This window comes from Branchiostoma lanceolatum, chromosome 8 (genome assembly GCF_035083965.1).
Source record: "Branchiostoma lanceolatum isolate klBraLanc5 chromosome 8, klBraLanc5.hap2, whole genome shotgun sequence".
Classification (NCBI taxonomy): Eukaryota; Metazoa; Chordata; class Leptocardii; order Amphioxiformes; family Branchiostomatidae; genus Branchiostoma; species Branchiostoma lanceolatum.
This window is the reverse complement of record NC_089729.1, coordinates 21,785,103-21,806,829: the sequence shown is the minus strand read 5'-3', so window position 1 is coordinate 21,806,829 and position 21,727 is coordinate 21,785,103. Positions and strand designations below refer to the sequence as shown.

General features: G+C 40.3%; 2 protein-coding genes across 2 annotated transcripts in view; one reads left to right on the top strand and one right to left on the bottom strand.

Moving 5' to 3' along the window:
- LOC136440556 (dnaJ homolog subfamily C member 5-like) overlaps positions 1-8,900 on the bottom strand; it is a 29,526-nt gene extending 20,626 nt beyond the window's left edge. Inside the window, exon 1 of the mRNA XM_066436624.1 lies at positions 8,677-8,900. Coding sequence (XP_066292721.1) covers positions 8,677-8,752 — 76 coding nt within the window. The 5' untranslated portion in view covers positions 8,753-8,900. The remainder of the gene's footprint in view (positions 1-8,676) is intronic.
- Positions 8,901-8,969: 69 nt separating this feature from the next.
- On the top strand, positions 8,970-14,863 carry LOC136440557 (small ribosomal subunit protein uS4). Its single transcript, XM_066436626.1, has 5 exons — positions 8,970-9,199; positions 11,419-11,556; positions 13,112-13,205; positions 13,551-13,737; positions 14,595-14,863. Exons 2-5 carry the CDS (start codon positions 11,437-11,439, stop codon positions 14,773-14,775), a joined length of 582 nt encoding a protein of 193 aa, XP_066292723.1. The 5' UTR covers positions 8,970-9,199; positions 11,419-11,436; the 3' UTR covers positions 14,776-14,863.
- Positions 14,864-21,727: the final 6,864 nt, after the last annotated feature.

Sequence of the window (21,727 nt, the reverse complement as noted above, 5' to 3'; positions counted from 1 at the left end):
GCTCCCGAATTACTCCTAACCATGGTCGGGTGAGAGTCAGGAGGCCATGTTCGGCTATGTGTAACCGGGGCTTAAAATAATGATGATCTGTCAACCCCTTCTTGAGTTATTCTCTTCAGTATACATGTATGCTGAAAATGCATTGCCCCTGCAGATAGAATAGAATATTCCTAGTCAGAATCAGTTAAGAAAATTTATTTTTGCTCCTCTGAAAATTATCATTTTTGTACACTTTTCTGATCGAAAATGCTTGAAAATAAAATAGTTTTCCTGGGGTAATGGCATATATGCTGAAAAGCATAGTACTTCCTGTCTCTGAAAAATAAATAAAAAAAAAAAAAGTCATGTGATAACTTTTACGCAATCTCCGATGATGCAAATTCGGTGAAAATGCATTAAAAACGCTGCTGTTTGGGTAATTAGGTGATAAAAACGCATCACCGTTGCTGCAAACTAATACAAAAAAGGCTTTGATGGCAAACAAACTTCACCAGGGTGACAACCACGCACTTCAGGCAGATTACCACGCCATGACCCCAACCCTGGTCAGATCTGAACTCCGACCCGGAACCTTAAGGCATGTTTGCATTCAGTCGAACCGCAGGTCAACGTAGAACGCTTTATTTTCTTTTTTACGGCGTTTGCCGCGGCACGATTTGACCCCGTTGCATGGGTGTAAACAACCGCCTGTCGGCAGCAAAAAGACCTCGGACCTACATAATGTTTATATTTTTTCACATCTACAGGATCTGCCCAACATAACCATGTAGTTATTTCGTGCACAGCAAATTGTCAGCGAGCGCTGTGGCTTTCGAAACATTGACCATTTTTTGGTCAGTATATTTGTGCGTGTATCATTGACGGTTCACCTGGAACCAACTAGATATTTACATCACCTGATAGCCCATTTCCTCACCTTTAAATTGATACCAAAGTCCCTTGGATAATTTTATGGGAACCGGTTTTGCCCCCCAAAAAACTAACAAGAGGTCAATTTGCAGGGCGTCTTATTCTGAAGAAGAAGACAAACACAATGTCCTTTTACCATGCTTTACAGAACTCAAAGCTTATCTAATGGCATTGGTCAACTTGCATATGAATCTCACTTTTCCTGGCTTCAAGATGATATTAGTCTTATTTGGAAATGTTTCAGAATATTAATTTTAGACGGCAAAACTTGAGCCGTAAGTTTCATCAACGTTCCCAACACCGGCTGAAAGTTGCAACATTGCACCTGACCTCGCCTGACCCCCGCGGCAGGAAAATGGAACGTACTGGCTGGGTTCGGTCGTTCGAACGCAGGAGTTCGAAGTGATTGACTTCAAATTTGACTATTTTGTAAATATCAGGTGCCTTGTACTAAAACCTGTCTGTCTGTACTTGACTGTTATCATGTCAATTATCATATTGCATGTGGTAGCCGCGTTCATACAGCTTCTAATTTACAAAAAATGGGCTTTGTTATGCCACGCGAAATGTATCGAAATGTATCCAAAGCGCAGGAGTGCACGCATCGGTAGCTAGAACTAGGCAGAAATTTCACCACCGCAAGGTAGACATTGTCGCAGTTTTTTCGGGGGCAAAACCGGTTCCCATAAAATTATCCTAGGAACTTTGGTATCAATTTAAAGATGAGGAAATGGGCTATCACGCGATGTAAATATCTAGTTGGTTCCAGGTGAACTGTAAATAAGACAAACACAAATAAACTGACCAAATATTCTTAATGTTTCGAAGGCCACAGCGTTCGATGTCTTTTTACAATGCACGAAATATCTACATGGTTATACCTGGCAAGTTCTGTAGATGTGAAAAAGTGTAAACATTATATAGGTCTGAGGTCTTTTTGTTGCACCACAGGTAGTTGTTCACACCCATGCAACAGGGTCCAACCCGGGTCCGGCCGTGACCCGGAAAAAGCCGTCTTAGAGAAGGCTGCGCAGAACCGATGCGCATAGAGCTCTGCGGTTCTACTGCATTGATTATGCAAATTAGGAATATATTTGCATTATTGGTATTTGTTAAGGTTCCATCTGCCATAAACTACATATGTTACATGTATTTGAGTTCTATAATGGAAACACTGCAAATATAGATTTTTCTTATCAATTGTGCAAATCAATTCCCAATTTGCATAATTTGCACTTCATTATGTACATCTTTGTCTAAGCTACCTGTGTTCTAAATATCATGGAAATCTGTCATTCCTTTGCTCAGTTATTCTCCTTCAAAGATTTTGACGGAAACGCCATTGCAATTCCATAGCAAGCTGCTAGAGGGCTGAAGCCTACATAACTTTTTCTTTATATCACAAGCTATCTGCCAGATCAAGACCATAGCACGTCCAGGTCAAAAGATTTAAAAAAAGGAAGTTCTGCTGCAGTACCAAGGTCACACACCAGGGGGCCCAAAATCAACCTTGACCTTCATCTTCCCAACACCTACCCACATACCAAATATCATCATAATCCATTCAAAGTCAGTGACGATAATCCAGAAACACAAACACACACACACACAAACCCAAAACAATATCTCATATCGAGATAATGATCGGTTAATGGTATGGACAGAAATTATGTTGGCTAGTGTTTTTCCTACTATGAAGAAAAAAAAAATCTATACTCTATGTGACAAATAATTGAATTAAATTGATTATAGTGTCCTATGATGATGATGATGTACAGGACTTTATCTAACCCTCTGGATACATTGTCTATGCAGTTATGAATGAAAAATATGCAGCAAGTCTTAAGTATTTTCCAGTTTTTGGTGACGCTTCAGGAGCTTGCCAAACAGTTAAATTCTGTATTAAGTTGCAGAGAATTTCGTACATCCCAGCTATGCCGAGGTTGGTATTTGTGGAATGTTACTCGCACGCGACGAAGTGACCAGCCTGAGATTCCATGGGAGGTCCGATAAGATCACCCTCCCGATAAGATCACCCTCCCGACCTCTCCTCCGCTGTGATTGGGACTCCCGCAGGGTTTGGCAAATTGACTCTGGCTGTGCCGTGACGAGAAATTCCAAAAGTCCTCTTTGGAACAAGAGAAGAGGGATTTAGGGAAAGTCATGCCTATTGCACTGTAGGGAAAGTATATGGATTTGTATTTCTGATCTCTGTTTAGAAATTACCGTCACCGATGTGTTACTACTCGGGACCAACCACTAATGCTGTCTCTCTGCTAGAGCATTTCTCAGAATGGAGCTACGGTCAATTAAGCCTGTCTGGAGGATTGTTTGAATCAAGGATTCCCATTCATCAATAACTTAGTGGAAAAGTCAAAATGTAAAATATCTGTTGGCTGTTCAACAATAAGTAGACACATTTTAACCTTAAGCCACACAGCCTGGCACCTTAGTTGCAATGTGTCAAAACATAGCTTAAAAACGTTAATCACCACTTACATATAGCCACTCAATCGTCGCCATGGCAATACATTTTATTGCCTTTCTTGTTTCATGTTACCCCGCTTGTTTCCAAGATGAGAAAGAATGTCTGCCCACCATATTGGACAGTCATTGTTGGGGACCGCTTGGGTCCGCTAATACCTTTTCTTAGTTTGACAGACAATAAGACCCCGTTCACACTCATTTTTTTCAATCGCGATTGAAGTATAATCGTGATTGTTCGATCCGATCGCGATTGAACGCAAATAAACTTTTGCGTTCACACTGCTTTTCGCCAAGTGGATTAAAGTACGCCGTAATCCGATCGCTATTGAAGCACGGTGGCCAGGGTCTGTTCAAACCCGTGCTCCGCCATGCCATCGGCGATCTTCTGGTAAATGTCCCTCTTTCGGTGACATTTCCCTAGTTTGGCCTGCACCTCCTCTCTCCCCCAGATTGCGATGAGGACCCTGGTCTCCTCATCGCGCCACCTGCCACCAGCTGAAGTTGCTGACGGAGTTTTATCCTTCTTCCTGGGCATTGTTGACGATGAAAAGTTGTTGTTGTTGTAAGAGAGCTATCTGACGTGTGTGGCTTGGGTTTGATTTCCCGCGCGATGCGAACTATGACCCTACGTACCCGGATGTATGACCTCCCACCCCCGGAACCAGCCGAAATCCCCGCCAATCGCGATGGAATGAATCGTAGTTGCATTCACACTCAAAATTTGATTGGATTGGATTGATCCTCCCCAAACTACCTCAGGAGGTGGATACAAAACAATCGCGATCGGATCGATCCAATCGCGATCGAGAGCGTTCACACTGAAAAAATCAATCACGATCGGATCGATTCAATCCCGATTATACTTCAATCGCGATTGAAAAAAATGAGTGTGAACGGGGTCTAAGACGATGGATGCTGTTTGGGTCATAGATTATATCATAGCAGTGGTAGAAATACTTTATTCCAGTGTTCTGCAATATTGCTGAATGTCAAATTTTGTTCTGCAATTTGAAAATATTTTCTGCAAATACAAATTCCTCCATAATACAACATTCTCAACCTAATAATGCCTAGTAGTAGTACTTATTAACGTCATATCTAGCTTTGCAACATTGCTGTAATTCTTAATTCTCTCACTCTATCTTTAATTTTTACAAGCATAACAGAAAAAGCATAACGTGTGTGAAAAATAATTCAAATGAAAAGCAAATTTACTTAATTGAAATGGCAACAGCAAAAACATATCTATTCAATAAAATCAAATAACTTTTTTATATTTTCAGTTCTGATAAGGAGGAAAAAGGACATTATATCCATATGGGGAATAAGTGTTCTGATGCGTAATTAGATTGCACAACCTGTAACAAAAATCATGGCCCAGGAAGAGACAAAATCTAAAATAAGAAATTTTCATTCTGCAAAATTGCAGATTGTTGAATTTTTCTTCTGCAATCTTGAAAATCTTTCTGCAAATTGCAGAGGGTTATTTCGAACACTGCATAGAAAGGTTTTATAACAATCAACTCATAATAACTGTACAAAAAGTGTTTTTCAGCCTCCAATACAAGCACGTATTTGTCATCTTGGAAACTAGCGGAGAAACAAGCAAAAACTGCATACATGTATCTTTATTCATGATTGCATAGACAATGTATCCAGAGCATCACATAAAGTCTGTGCCCCGTGTACACTGCATATTACACTCGGATGAGTTTGGGTGAGGTGTTTAGGCATACCCCACTAACAACGTTGTTTTATGAATTAGAAGTTTATCAGAAACCAGATTTGCTATCGATGGAAGTAGCATATCATTTGGCATTCAATGCTGGTAGAAGCCATCCCTCACTGCTGTACCCTCTGTAAGTTTCAGTGTCAGTATTATATGAGTCTAATGGGACTTGTCTTGATCAGGGCATCCAACCGTCTTCATGAATCATTATACACTAGTGTCCCCCTCAACTGGCTCAAGGCATGAAAGATATTGAAAGACATGGCCTCATAGGTAGTGAGGTGGTACTGTGGTTAGTTTGTTGATTTAAGATTTCTAAAGGTTCTGGGTTTGAATCCTTAACAGGCCCTGCTATTGCGTCCTTGGGAAAGGCACTCAACACCAATAGCTCACTCGACTCGGACAAAAATGAGTACCTAGCTTTGGTAAGGACGTCCTCTCCAATAGGACGTACAGCTGGTGGCAGTGTTTCCGCCAGAGGGGCGTCTTCCCGTCAAATGACGGCCTTATGTCGCTTTGGACGGCCTGAACTCAGACATAGGCCGTCCTCTTTAAAAAAAAGACAAACTAAATGCCGAGAAATCGGGAAAAAATACGAGAGGTAGGCATAATTTCTTTGTTTTTCTTTGTTACTGCGGGCGTGGGGACGCTCTATGTCGTTGGACATTCACACTCTTTTGTTTGTTGCTATTGTTAAGCTTGCGAAGAATCGATGTCGGTGCCTTTGGCATACGGTGATCTCATTAAAACCCGTTTTTCAACACTCAATCGAAGAAAGTCATCGAAGAAAACAAGGAAAACGTAAACAAAACAAGAATTTCGCCCATTTCGCCCATTTCTGACCGTATTCGACACAATATATATTCATTTGAATGTTTTTCCGTAAAAATTCTCCATATGTACCGTAGATAAATCGTAATTTTCGCTATGAATTCACATAAGTCGAGCCGCAACCTGCCCCGTCCCGGGCCGTCCGCCATGTTTTAAAGCTCATTGATATGCAAGGTTCTAAGCGCTGATTGGTCCGCGTCATAAAAACCTGTGCTCTGATTGGTTGACGGCAAGATGTCACGTGACCACAGAGCGGGAAAACCCCTTTACACTTCAGGCGTTTCTGGTCAATATAGATCGCATTTTGTGACGATTGAAGCAGTATTATAGCGACCTTCGTAACAAATTGGTTTTGAAAAATTAACAAAGTCTTTTCTGATCACAACATTCAGTTACTTTTCCTGGTCAATTAATTTTCGCGGTACAGTCAATTAATTTTCGCGGTACGGCCCTCCCCAAGTGGACGGCCTCTCAGTCGCGGTCTGGCGGAAACACTGGCTGGTGGTCTTGGTTTGAGGAGAGCCACACCTCCAGCACTTTGAGTTTAAAGAGACCACTACACTTTAAGAAAAGAGTAACTTGCTTAGGGTCCATTCCAGTATGAGTGGATCAAACCAATAGGTCTGGTTATATGAAGGCTAGTAACTATTTTTCAAAACAAGTGTGTTATGCCTCAAGGCGGTTTACCGGTTATAAAGCCAGTAACTATTGTACAAAACTAGTGTGCTATGCCTCAAGGTGGCTTACTGGTTTTGTGGAGCAAACAAACAAACAAGGCAACATTTACATTGCTAACTGAAGGGACCACCCTAAAGGGAGCACCCCCTAGTTTATTTTGGGTCTCAATTTGAGTTTGCACACCCTCAAGTCTAGCGACCATCTCTTCCAGGAAATACTTCTGAGCCAAAACAACTGTGTATGGGAATGAAGGATATCCCTCTAGCTACAAGAAAACCCGAGTTTCGGTTTCTTCAACCTCTGTAATTTTAGTAAATATTAGAGGGAAAAAGGATTTTCCGGTAAAAAATTAGGCGCAAAATTTGGCATTTTTGCGTGGAACTAAACACATCACCAGATTTTTTGACACAGAAATGAGAAATTACTGTTAGTGCCAAAAAGAGAAAACTCACAGGTATAATCAAGCCAATTATAAAGAAGATCCTACCACTGAGATTTCACAATAACCCGACGAGCGAGGTGATGCAACACGGCCAACAGAACGCAACAAAGGTCAATCTGGGTCAAAGGGGCAGTTTACCTTCAACACGGGCGGTTATCTGGAAGTAAAACACACTGATTCTTACGTTTTTCAGCCATGTTGGTATTTGATGTCAGTTCGCAGCAAATTATGAGAAATGTGAACTCAAACCTCGACACTCAAAACCCTTTCGTCACTTTTTGTCGCGCACTACCACGGACCCCTGTTGCGGAAGAACTGGTCAGTGCACCGTTAAGATTAATAAATAAATAAATAAAACAGAGCTAACTTGATATACAGAGTCAAAGGCACCAATATCGATTGTTTGCAAGCATAACAATAGCAAGAAACAAAAGTGTGTCACCGTGTGATTATCGAACGGTAGACGGCGTCCCAACTCCCGAAACTACAATGCAAACCCAAAATTTAGCATAAAGTTTTGGGTCATTTTAAGATATAATCGGACAAGATTCTATACAATACACCAAAGTTTATGATTATGGGCGATAAAGTTATGCATTGTTTTTACAATTGAGTGAATGGTAAATGGTTTGGTGTTTTGGAATTCTATACAGATAGACGAAATATACAGAAAAAAGGTATGACAAATAACCATGTTTGATGACCATGGCACGGAAAACGGATTATGAGTTTGGATCATGGACTATTATGTATGACATTTACTTTTAATGTAGATAGATAGATACAATTAAGGATGTTTAGAGGGGTTCGGAACACAACCTGAGTCATTATGCGCTGCGCTCTCGAAACATCATAATATATGCTATAATAGTCAGCAAATTTGACTGTGAGCATCAACAAGAAGAAGAAGAAGATAATTGGCATATACTGTACTAACGTTAGTGCCTGGTACCGGCAAATTTGCCAGTACGAGGCACTAGTGTATCATGTTCAATGATGTTGTCATTTTCTTGTCAGTTCTCCATTCTCCAGTTCCCTGTCCAGTCCTCCTGGTGTGTTGGTGTAAAACCCAGGTAACATGACTAGATAGCCCTGTGTGATGAGCAAATTATCCTCACCTTCAAGTTACCTTGGGGTGACAGTACGTACGGGGGGAGGAATGCCCCCCTCCCCACCTCACGATCATAATTTTGTCATACAACAGATGGAGATCGCTGATGTGACGATATAATAGAGGTATCTGCCTAGTGTGTGTGTATATAAGCCCTGGTGTGTGTTTTTCGTGTCCAAACCTGAGTTGATGGCAGACCGTGTGCAGACTGAAAGTGGTCACGAGCGGAAACATGGAAAGGCACCACGCCTACACAACACGACACCTGCACAACATTTTCAGTAATTATTTGGTCTTCCAAATTCTAGCCTGAAATGATCCTAACCCCCATGTTGGCTTGAATAATGGACAGGGAGATGCACTTCTATAATGAACTGTTGGGTAAATGACCGATAAAAATCGCAGCTGTCACCGGTTCCCTCTGCTATGTCCATGTTTCAATCGATAACTTCCTCGGGATAGAAATTCAGAATTATCTGCCAGCCTTACCAGATGTGGACATGGACCTTGTGCGGGCTTGATCGCCCCCCGGCGTGCCCACTTTGGGTGGTTCTTCCTGCGGCATCCTGAGATCTCTACAGCTACGCTACTCCTTGGAAAATCGGTCCCGAGCTCGTGAGATTTTAGTAATATTTCTTGCTCAGTTTTGCAGCAGCAGCCCCTCCTCACTCCCACCGGCAGCACACGGCTGATGACGTCAGACTAAATTATGTAAAATTATGCGTATCCTTCAACTTCCGGCAAAATCAATCCGCTTAAAGAAATGGTCTTTATCGATATTACTGTCAGTCTTGGCGAAAAGTTGTAACTTTGGTCATCTCAGTTTTTGTGTTATATTTGTGATATCTTCGTATCTATTACATTCTTTTTTCGAATGATATCAAAGCCAAGCAGTTTACTGACTGTTCGGAACTATTTTTGATGGTGCACACCGATATGTATATAATCCGGATTGCCCTTTCCGCTTTCTCTTTCTTGCTTGCCGCCATCTTGGGTGGTTGTGGAACACGAGGTGGGTTGGATATTTAAGGAAAAAATGGACATTTTCGTGACGTTTACTTTTGAAACAGGAACGTCACATAAATATATTTTGTGAAGAAATCATCTGTGCGTACAATTTTCGTAATACGGGCTATTTTGCATAGAGTACGTGGTAAACCTGGCAGAACAATTAACTGGCCATGCTGTGACTTGACTCTACTTTTTTTAGCGCGGCCAAACAGTCTATGCCAAGAGCTGATTCGTGTGTAACATTTTCAAATAACCACCGTTTGTTTAAGAAGTTCAGAGAAAATTTTAGTGCGCTTTTACGCCATTTTTTCCCTCCATTTTATACTAAGCAGGCAATTTGTGGTTGCACTTTGGTCTATCCACGTGGGCTTGGCTTAGCCTCCACCAGGCCTCCCTACGGGGAAATGGCCAGGTAGGAAGATCTCTTCCAGTTGAGGCCGCTCATCCAATTACAGTTATTCCAGCGTTGTGTTGAGAATCCAAGTCCCTGTAGTTGTAAAAATAGATGGAAGAATTCGGCAAAAGAAAGGAATAATTACTACTAAATTAGCCAGCACCTGCATAAAGGCTTTGACTTGACTTGACTGCAAATGTAACCCTATGGTGCCCCCCCCCCCCCGGCAAATTTCTTCCTATAGCTGGCAAGGTTAGTCTGGTTAAGACTAGGCTTAGCTCTAGCTTCACTCACATTTATATGCTGTCTTGTATATCCCCGCTGTAGAAAGATGCATACAATTTTACATTTCCCCAAATGATGGGACATTTTACAATTTCTGCTGGCATTCCTGGATGTTCCTACATTCGCCACATGATTTGTGTAACGATTTTGTCGTTGATTACTGCTAGTGGCCTCGTTTTGCAACACACACACAAATATTGCAAAATTTCATCACGGCCACGGTAGCTGATATGGCAGAAAGTTTAGTTGTAAAGAATCCTGCTACTACGCTGGGCTGCCTTGTCATGGTGGTAGTACCAGTGGTACAAGTGGGAGAGAGAATATTCAGGGTACCTGTGCAGACTTGTTATATAGGAGACATGTTGTATGTTTCCTCAGAACTGGTCCTGATACATCTTCACTAGTATGCCTCATGGGCTGCACTTAAAAGTCTCCTACCAAAGTTACAGAAATGGCTGCCATTTTTCAACTTCAACATCGTGGCAGAAGTCATGAAAATAATGCTGTATTTCTTAGGTAGAGGCATTACCCAGGGCTTGAAATAACTAAATGTCTTACTTGCAACGTTGCAAGTTGGCAAAAAATTTACTTGCAATTTGTAAAATTAACTTACAATATTATAGTCGGTATGTAACTGCTTTTGCTGTACATACATACTCGGCCTGCCAATAGTGACATATAGCTATGTTTATAGCATTATTAGAAGACAACATTTTACATGTAATTTAAGAAATATTCAATGCAAAATTATATAGTCAGTAGTAAACACAGAAGCAGTAGTATATACTAGTAAATGCATAAACAGTAAAGTATGATTACAACATGTACAACTTTTTGAAAAAGATTGAAAAATGTCAGCTTAGCAGAATTTGTAATGTAGCAGCAACAATAACAAGATTACTTAATTTTGCCCCTACAAATAAAGTAGTGACTGAAACATGGTGCTTGAATCATTTACAAGCCTTATGACCACGGGGGGCATCAAGAATTCTGCAGTCTCATCAAAACCTAGAGGTCAGCAAACTCAGCATGTTATTTTTATGTACAGTGGCCACTTTGATTATCTGATGGTATTTGTTTTATTATTTTTCCAGCAAAAATTTCTCGATCTATGAAGGGTTTTAGATGATTTAGAACAAAAAAATTGATTTCCGTGTTTTTCTATTGAAAACTTACCATATTCTATGGAATGATAGTACATAGCATGATACAATATAAAACAATGCATTAATGGTTAAGTATTGAGTACGCAATTTAAAGGTGTCTCAGCTGGAAGCTAGGGGGCGGTAAATCTTTTTGTTGCTGTAATGTAAGTGTGCAGTGCCTCATAAGTCAATAGTAGTAGTCCACTGTTTTCTGCTGTCTTCCTTCAATCTTTTCCACTGGAGTCCGATTCATCGCAAGCTTCCTTAGCTCCTGTAGGTTTCTATAAGTCAATACTTAACTGAATCATCACATTAGCTTTATTCCTGTGTCTGTCTATAGTGTATTCCATGCACAAAAACTGCTTGGTTTAGTTATTTTTGATTTGTTGAACTCAGACTCACTGAGCTGTCAGGATGCGTGGTCTACCCCCCTGTAGTAAGACCTACGCCACACCCCGACGTCCTTTTGAGAAGGAACGTCTGGACCAGGAGTTGAAGCTGATCGGGGAATATGGGCTTCGTAACAAGCGTGAGGTAGGTTCAGAGATTCTATTGCTGCTCTGAAATCCTAGTTGTACAAAATTTGAAATTTGTACAACTAGGATTTCAGAGCAGCTGCAGATAGGAATTTGTGCAACCTTGGAGAGGATTAGTTTACTGTCCAGATAATGGACCTGGTTATACTGGTGCAGAAACATAGACATTCATGAACTTGATTTCATAAAAATAAGTAACCAGTACAGTGTTCACTGTTCTTCCTTCAAATCTTCAAATCTTTATTTGTATGAATCAACATCACAGAAGTAACATATACAGTTTACTCCTGGGTACTTTGTCTAATGAAAAAAAATTCTACTGTCATGACTGTTGTAGAATCATGATGTAAAAAAAAATTCCATTAATCTAAGACTCCGTTCATGATCAAGTAAATAAGTAAGTTTATGATGCAAAAAATAAAATGGATTGAACCGTTTTGGCAGAATAAATTGATTTGTTTGTGAACATGAACACTGACTCCAAAACAGTTTCGATCCATTTTATTCTGAACCTCCTCCCGACGTAGTCTGCAACGTTTTAGAATAAAACAGTTTTGGGGAATTGTCATCATGAACTCAAAAGTGGCGTGGAACGTCACCTCGATGTTTATGACGCCCTTCATCGGGGTTCGTTGGGGTCATAGTTCGCGGCGTCACTCTTGGTTACCATGGAAAAGTGAAAGTTTTAAGCTGTAAGGCCCAGGAAAAAAAATGTTGTTTCCCGTTACCCGGTTTAGCAAAAAAAAACCCGACCCCAGGCTTTTTTTTTAGGTCGGCTGCTGGCGAGAGACATAAAAGTGATCTGAGTGATGAAAACGTTGTAGAACTAGTTTTCCAACATGTTTTACACATTTCTGCTCCAATAGTAAACGTTAACAAACACACCAAAATAAAGTCTGCTTTGTGTTGACAGCCGATGGCAAGGATTTGGAATTCAGCACCTTGAAATCTAAAAAAAAAGTGAATCCCTACCTACCGACCCTAATTTTTTCAGGACCGTAATAGGAAACACAGCATTATTTTTCCTAGGCCTAAATCGAATATATTGGCCACGTTCTCGAATCGTAACATCTTGTTATGGCTGCCAACAAGTTCTAACTGGGGGCTGAGTACAAGGCAGGGTGGGATCACAACAGATTCAGCGGGAGAGATTGCATAATGCAAGTTAATGTAAACCGCTCTGAGCGTCGGTGCAAGGTTGCATTGTGAATGCAAAATGTAAACTGTTTCAAGTCGGATTGTAGCCGAAACGGATCAAACTGTTTTGATTTTTGCATCATGAATGGGACCTAACTACATTTTGCGACTTAGGCTGATAGTAATATGCCGATGTTAATAATTTTGCCCCTCTCATAAAGTGATGAAAGGTTCATGCGCGTCATCTGAATGTCTCAGTAGAGGCAAAAGTATGACTGATTATGACCCTCTGATTGTCAATATGGTTTTCATAGACATTTTTTGTAATACTCTAATTCATAGAATATTTAGAATGTTTCTACTAATTAGAAACACTGTATAAACCTACAACCTCCATGCTCTTACCTTTGCCGTAGGTTTGGCGTGTGAAGCTGACCCTCGCCAAGATCCGTAAGGCTGCTCGTGAGCTGCTTACTCTGGAGGAGAAGGACCCCAGACGTCTGTTTGAGGGTGAGGACATCCTTACAGTTATACGTGCGCTTCATGCTAGTAGCTAGTGCAAATATATCTGGTAATTGTTTGAGGAGGAACAGTTGATTTCCCACATGTAGTTCTGCCTTTGCCGTACCAGTGGCGAGGCAGATATGCTGGTGGGGGAGAATATGTCAGAGGAGATCAGGCGAATCTTCATCATCCATTGAAGGTTCCATGTGGAGCCCTCTGATACATAAAGAACCATCACAGAACACTCCGCAAGAAGTACAGTCTATTCCTTTACTTACATGACAATGTTGTCTCCGATGCTGGATAGGTTGTACTCTAGTACATAGCTCTGTGCATGTGCTCCCTCCCCAGGTAATGCCCTCCTGCGTCGTCTGGTGCGTATTGGAGTGCTGGATGAGGGGAAGATGAAGCTTGATTACGTGCTGGGTCTGCGTGTGGAGGACTTTTTGGAGCGACGTCTCCAGACCCAGGTATTCAAGCTGGGATTGGCCAAGAGTATCCACCATGCCCGCGTACTGATCCGTCAGAGGCACATCAGGTATGACTCGCAGGCTCTGCAGCTGGTCATTTGTTTTACCTGTGCTTATACATCTATGTGATGTCCTTTTTATGTTAGATGCAAACCAATTGGGTTAGGGTCAATTTAGTGGACTAGATATGAATGAGAGATGCTATAGTCTACACAATGGTACATAATACACTTGTGCAGCAGCATAGGCATCTCATCAAGCTGCAGAAAGTATGCAGCAACAAGCTACAGTGTTACCTGAGTTGTTGGCGGGGAGTCCTGGGACCCCAGCTTGACAACTTCTACCCTTTGTACAACAACATACTGACCACTGCAGCCATCTGTACAACAAACTGACCACTGCTACTGCACTATGTACAACATACTGATCACTGCTACTGCACTCTGTACAGCACTTAGGCCCTGTTAGCTGGAGTCAAACTGATAAAGACTTTTCTGAAGGGTCAATTGGGCATGAGCCCTATACCCTTCCTCCTACCCTGTAGCAATGGTGCCAGCGCATGGGGTAAGTTATTTGACTACCAGCAATATTTGTCGGATATAGTGCGCTTAGTTTGCTTTGGTATTTTACCTTTGAACTGTCCACCTGATGTCTATTTTATTAAAGCTTACAAATAGGCATACATGTATGGTTGAAGCATTTTTTTCTAAATACACCAGCTTTGTCATACAACTTGTCAGGTTGTATGGCCACATGGAATGGTCTGATGGATTGCTTTTGTACTACAACTTCAAGTGTTGTTTTTCTCTGTTACACGAACTCAAGAAAACCTTAAGCTACAATGAGTACCAAAAAGGACTAATAGTAGGATGATTGTAACAACAATGCAGAGACAAGAATCTACAGATTTTGTTGTTGTTGACAGGGTGCGTAAGCAGCTGGTTAACATCCCGTCCTACGTGGTGCGTGTGGACTCCCAGAAGCACATCGACTTTAGCCTGCAGTCTCCATTCGGAGGTGGCCGCCCTGGGCGCGTCAAGAGGAAGAACATGCGCAAGGGCACCGGGGGCGGTGGAGGCATGGACGATGAGGAAGACGAAGACTAACTGAATGGTCTTACCTACCTTCCCCACCTCAGATGGAGGGAGTGCCATGTACTGAAGACAGGAATAAATACATGTCATGTCCAATGTACAGTCTGCTGTCTTGTCTCTTTAACATAGGGAATGTCTAGGACAAGTTAAAGACTATATTTCCTGAATATAGGTCAAACTGATAAGTATTCAATTGACCTCCCACCCATCCCAATGTTTCCACATACAGACGTGATTCCAATTTGACACTGCATTCTTCATCCCTCGAAGTACATTAATGTAGTAAGGACTCCCTACAGAAACCTTTACCCTTACACAAGAGCAGAGCAAAGAACAAGAGTCGCCTCTGTGGAGTAATTGTGTTGGCATGTTGTCTGACCTTCCTCACCAGGAATAGAAATTCTTTAATACCAGTTTCCATTTCTGTCAAGATAGCTGTTTATTACAACTCTAGGCAGTGTAGTGAGCTGGGGCCTAACCTTGGAGCTTGTATAATACAGGCTACCATTAGACAAATGACAGTTGATTTAATAAGCTGTACCAGACAACCTTCAAGATGGGGCTCAAAATTGGCTTGTTTAATCTAAAATTATCAAGTCAAAGTTAAAATAAATCCATCAAAAGAATCTTAGAGTTTAAGCTAACAAGGTATACCGCAACATCCACCCAGTCCTGGTCAGCCACTGCTCCTCATCATGGGGCTTTAAATGCATAGATGTAACTAGAGCTGTGTACCAGTAAAGTACCGGGTACAATCAATTAGGTACAGGTCCAAAATACCTGAACCCTGCAGTATTGGTACTGGACTGGTACTTATCAGGTCAAGCCTGACTCGGGATGTCCACTTTGACAGCTAGAATCACTATGAAATTACTGTCGCAGTGCACTAAAGCCAGATCTATACTATACTATGACTATGATTGTGACTGTTTTTATAAGAATAATACCTAGCACAAATAGATATTATGTTGTTACCAGTTCAAACATGCTTTTGTCCTTATTGAAAATCTACCATTATCTGAACAAGTAGTCTGTACCTAAACCCGTGTACCTGTACCTTAAAATTTTTTTAGGTACACAGCTCTAGATGTAACAACCTTTTGCACTCGATACTAATTAGTGTCAGTTGATAAACAAAACACAGAAAACACAATAAACCCCAACAAGAAGACAACCTCAGATAGACTCCCCTCCAAGGTAAGTGTTAGGGCTGGATCAATGGACTATTCTTCCTTTTGCGATTACCTTTGCCAGGAAGATTATGTTGATGGCTCAGTGTGTTTGTGAACAGTGTAGCTCAAAAAGTTGTAGAATAAACTTGTCTAAATTTAAAGAAATTCACCGGAATTCAATAAAACTTTTAGGACTTGATCAGCTGACGCACGGCAGTTGGTGGTAACAATACTACCTACCTAGTCCCTTGACCTCCGGGTCGTTGGGGGGGACAAGGTAGCAACAAGGACATAATATAATGTCCTTGGTAGCAGTAAAAATGGAAATCTGTCTCCAGGCTCATCTATATATGTCAGGTAACAATATTCAGGCGTGAATCCAAGCTGACCTAACAAACAGCGTAAGCCAGCTCGTACAGTCTCAAAACTGATGTACTGTATTTCTGTACTATTCACTACAGTTTCCGCCTCACAGATGTGCACAGAAGAATAACTGGCTTTTCAAGTACTGTAACGCACTCAAATCCAAAATACTAATGGGTACCGTACGGGTTCCGGATAAATACTATTCTGATACCTCATGGGGCTGTTATGGCTCCTTAAGTATGCAATTAGAACATCAATTGGGTATCAGTAATGCCCCCCACCCTCCTTTGTGATGATATCGTTATGTAGAGAACACCCACACTAAATTGAAGAAGGGACTTAGCCCAAGAATTAACTGATCATTTAAATAGCTGGGACACGGATATAGAATTCACTTTTGAGGAAGAACAAAAGAGTTTCTGGACACTTTGACCATTATCAATGAAGACGGGTCCCTCTGGTTAACACTTACTGCAAACCAACTCCTGATGAATATTGAATTTCTACTCAAACCACCCTCTTGAGCATGTTTATAGGAACAGTTATGTTTAAACTTAAAGCTGTACACAGGTGAGGACTAATGAGGGTGTGGCATCCACGTGTGGTAGTACAGAATGGATAAGAGGACCAGATGTGCTGGCCACGACAATAGCCTGCTTCACTTTTTTTACTTTAAAATGGGCCACCAATTTTTTTTTTCAAAATGGGAAAAACAGGACAGCCTAGAGCTTTCTAAATAGTAGATTAGGGTAATTGCCCCCATAAAATTAGGTGCTAATCCAGCCCTATTGTCTACCTCTGTATTTTTAGATATCACTGCTAGACACTGTTAGGTCCTTTGAGCAAGCCATCTAGGCATGGTGCCCAAGCATAATTCGCAAAGGTGTGTGAATTGCTTTCTTCACGGGCCACTGACCCATTTATAAAATGTTACAAATAATTGTAACAAGTGCTTCTTCAAAAAGCTGCCATTTTCGCCTCAACGAACATGATTATTTACAGGTGGTTAGTTGAGGAGTATATTATAACGGGATGTGATGTATATTCTTAATCCGTCACCTTAACCCGTTAACAACTTTAATCCCACAGGATAACCCTTAATCCGTCACCCTTGCCCTTAATCTGTCACAAAAGCCTTGAATCCCTCAGCATTGCCCTTGATATGTCAACATAGTCTTAATTCGTCCCCATAGCCCTTAATCCGTCACCTTTGCCCTAAATCCGTGGTCATAAACTTTAATCCGACAGCATAACTCTTAATCCATCACCAGAGACCCTAATTCGTCACCCTTTCACTTAATGCGTCATCCTTACCCTTAATCCGTCACGATAACTCTTAATCCGTCACCCTAGCCCTTAATCCGTCAACACAACATTTAATCTGTCAACATAGCTCTTAATCCATTGCCCTTGATCCGTCAGCATATCCCTTAATCCATCACCACAGATCCTAATCCGTCGCTCTTTCCCTTAATCCGTCATCATAACCCTCAATCCATCACCCTAGCCCTTTATCCGTCAGCATATCCCTTAATCCATCACAACAGACCCTAATCCATCATCATAACCCTTAATCCGTCACCCTAGCCCTTAATCTGTCAACATAACCCTTAATCTGTCAACATAGCTCTTAATCCGTCACCCTTGATCCGTCAGTAATCCATTACCACAGACCCTAATCCGTCGCCCTTTCCCTTAATTAATACCTTCGCCAAGAAGGTTATGCAGTGGGTAGCGTTTGTATGTATGTATGTATGTATGTAGAAAAGCAGAATAACTAAAGAACGCCTGGATGGATTGTCTTGATATTTGGTATGTTGGTAGGTCTTGGTGAGACCTGAAAATGATTAGATTTTGGGCCCCCTAGCAGCTAGTTATGGTACTGCAGTGGAACTTCCTGTTTTGATATCTCATGTTCTGGACATGCTATGGTACTGATTTTTGAGTGGTAGATAGCTCTTTGGACAGAGAGTAAGTGGTATAGATTTGGCCCCCCTGGCGGCTTTTTCTGGAACTGCAGGAGCAGGTTTTGCTTCAGACTGTGAAAGGGAATATAATAACTCAAGAAGGGCTTGATGGATGGTCATGCTTTTTGGTAAGTGGATAGCTTGAGTGATGATTTACATGATTAGATACCTATTATGCAAATCAGTATCCAATTTGCATTATTAATGAGAAAAGTTTATACATCAGCCAAATTCCATGATAGGACTGTCAAACATGTGATATATGCTCTCGGACGCAAATTCGGTGAAAATGCATTAAAAACGATGCTATTTGGGTCATCAGGCGAGAAAACCGCATCACCGTTGCCGTGGACTAATACAAAAAAGGCTTCGATAGCGAACCAACTGCACCGCGCCCAAAAATACTACAACTCACAGGCTTTTCAGAAGATTCAAAATATTTATGCACAGCTAAAACCATCACCAAGCAATCTCGGGCAGAAATCAGGGTGACGACCACGCACTTCCGGCAGATTACCGGGTCATGACCCAACCCCGGTCAGATTCGAACTCAGACCCAGAACCATATGTACTAGTAACTGAGGAAGAGAGAAATATCAATAGATATCAACTATGCAAATGAGGTCTCATTAATGAGAAAATACTTTAACTCAAGATGGCCTTGATGGATGGTCATGATTTTTGGTACGTAGATATCTTGTGTGATGCTTAGTATAATTGGACAATAATTATGCAAATCAGATTCTAATTTGCATAATTAATGAGGCAACTTTTAAAATCCACTTTGTTCCATGATATGACTATTCAAATTGTAACTGAGAAAGAGAGGAATGTTGATAGATAGAAAATATGCAAATGTGGGGCTAATTTGCATACTTCTATACTACTATAAACTACTATAATTCCATACTGGTAAATGACGGCAATTTCGTACATTTAATACTTTTTTTGTGGCATCGGGAAGTTATATGAATGTGAACACCGTTGAATCAAATTATGCTAATAAGGGCCTCATTTGCATAATTGATGATAAAAGCATGACCTTCTTTGTTAAGCTCATAATTTGTTAAGCTCATACTTTGGACATGTTATATTTTAAGACAATCAACTGGTATGATTTATAATTGATGAGAAACACTCCTAATACGTACATAAAGGTTAAAATCATTTGGCAAAGGTATGAGGTCGTGGAACTCTAGTTAAAGATATATACTATTTTAACCTCTCTGCATGGTACGATTTTTTAATTTTCTTGACAAAACCAGTTTCTTCTTGTTCAGTTTTGTGGTATAGATGTAATATGGCCATGTATATGTCACAGTAGAGATGGCGATTCAGGACAATCGGCGATTGTCCTAGGACAGATCGCGATCGCCGTTTGTCCTAGGACAGACTGCAATCGCAATCTGTCCTAGGACAATCGCCAATTCTACTAGTAGAGATTGCGATCGCAATCTGTCCTAGGACAAACAGCGATTCTGCTTGGACAAATTCTGCAATCGCGATCTGTCCTAGGACAATCGCAGATTCTACCAGTAGAGATTGCGATCACAATCTGTCCTAGGACAAACGGCGATTCTACTTAGACAAATTCTTTTTTTTTTTTTTTTTTTTTTTAAAATTTTATTCGAACATACATAAATACTTAACATAGCAACATATTTACATATTTTACACATTTACAACCAACAAATAAACACAGTTACATATTGTTGCAGGGGCCATTCCCACTGGCTTTTTTGCACTAGGGTGAGCTCCCTAGTTACATATATCTACAGGGGTCATTCCCACTGGCTTTTTGGCTAGGGTGCGCTCCCTAGGACTTTTTTGACAGGGGTGTTTCATCCCCCCTGGATTTTCTGTGCTAGGGTTTCTTCCCTAGGACTTTTGTGCAGGGATGTCATCCCTGGGTTTCTGTGCAGGGTTTTCCTTCCCTGTGTTTTGAATATAACACTTACCAATTGTTTGCATTTATTACAAGTTTTACAAAAATTTACAAAATACATTTATATATGAAACATATCTACATGTAAAACATTACATGCTATACACACTCAAATTATAACCGCTATACAGGCACAAAAGAATATAAAACAAAAGCTACATTAACACCATATCAAATAATTACATCAGATAGAAAAAAAAGTGAGAACAAGGGTATATAGACAAACAGCAGAAACATATACAATTATTCATGCATCAGAACAAAATACACAAATGCCATAAATCACAACAACAACAAAAACAAGCATCAGGGAAAACACACAAAAAACAAAAAGTTACAAATTTACCAATTGAATACACAAAATCAGGCTACAATACTTACTGTTAGTGTTACAACACCAGCCATACAAAACAAAGAGATTACAACATTCTCACATAGACAACGCCAGGTAAACAAAAATATCATATACATACAAGAGCACAATAACATTGTTGGGTACGATAAACAACTTACACCAGATCTACATATACAAAAACATCAGTTGGTTGACATTGCCACAAATACCACTCACACTGTTGTAGTCAGTAACACACTCAAAAATAAAGAATAAACAAACACAACAATCACAATTACAATCACGGTCACTTTTACAGCTTTACATTGAATAAATACAATTCCATACATGTGTGTCATTCCTAAGGTCCCAGAGGAAAGTAGCAAAAATGTCATCTCTCATTAAGTCCAATTTATTATCTTTATATTTTACCCATGATCTAAAAATCGCAAATTTGGCTAATGTTACAACTTTGTTTACAAAAATGTTGACCTTTGACCTATATCTGTAGCCTAGAAAAACCATCAACTTGTCAACCTTTATCCTACTCACCTTCTGAGACAGTACATTCTCTATCTTCTGCCAAAAATTCTCAAGTCTTTTACACTCTATAAACATGTGTACATATGTCTCCTCTACATTACATATTCCACAAGTAGGGCTGTATACTTCACCTTTCTGATCTTTTATTTTCCATTTATTCAGTTTAGATTTACAGGGTAGAATTTGGTGCAAAAGTTTAAAGTTGAATTCTCTTAGCTTATTTTCTTTAATGTCTACAGTTATATTTTTCCATACTAGATTTTTATCTAAAATAATAACATTCAACAATTCTCCCCAACTGTCAATACTTTTTCTTTCTCTGAATATCTGATTATTCAAGTGACTATAAATGGTTTTTGAAGTAGCCTTTTCAACAGGTACAAATTTGTCATGAAGTAATCCAATTTGTGTTGAGTTAGATTCAAATTCACTTAGTTGGGTAGAGTATTGAATTAATTTTGCTTTCCATTCTTTAGGTATTGCTTTAAGAAGATTATTTTGTTCAGCTAAAAAGTTTTTGGTGTTTTCTAATTTCTCCATTAATGTCCTCGCTAATATGAATTTACCATCCGGGAAAATATCTTTTATCTGTACAAGGCCTACTTTTACCCAGTTCTTATAAAACAAAGTTTTTCTC

Bases quoted from the DNA above. Each gene is read 5' to 3' on its own strand.
- LOC136440557 (XM_066436626.1), top strand. From the start codon at position 11,437: ATGCGTGGTCTACCCCCCTGTAGTAAGACCTACGCCACACCCCGACGT. The intron at 13,206-13,550 runs GTGAGGACATCC...CTCCCTCCCCAG, and splicing joins CCCCAGACGTCTGTTTGAGG to GTAATGCCCTCCTGCGTCGT. The intron at 13,738-14,594 runs GTATGACTCGCA...TGTTGTTGACAG, and splicing joins ATCCGTCAGAGGCACATCAG to GGTGCGTAAGCAGCTGGTTA.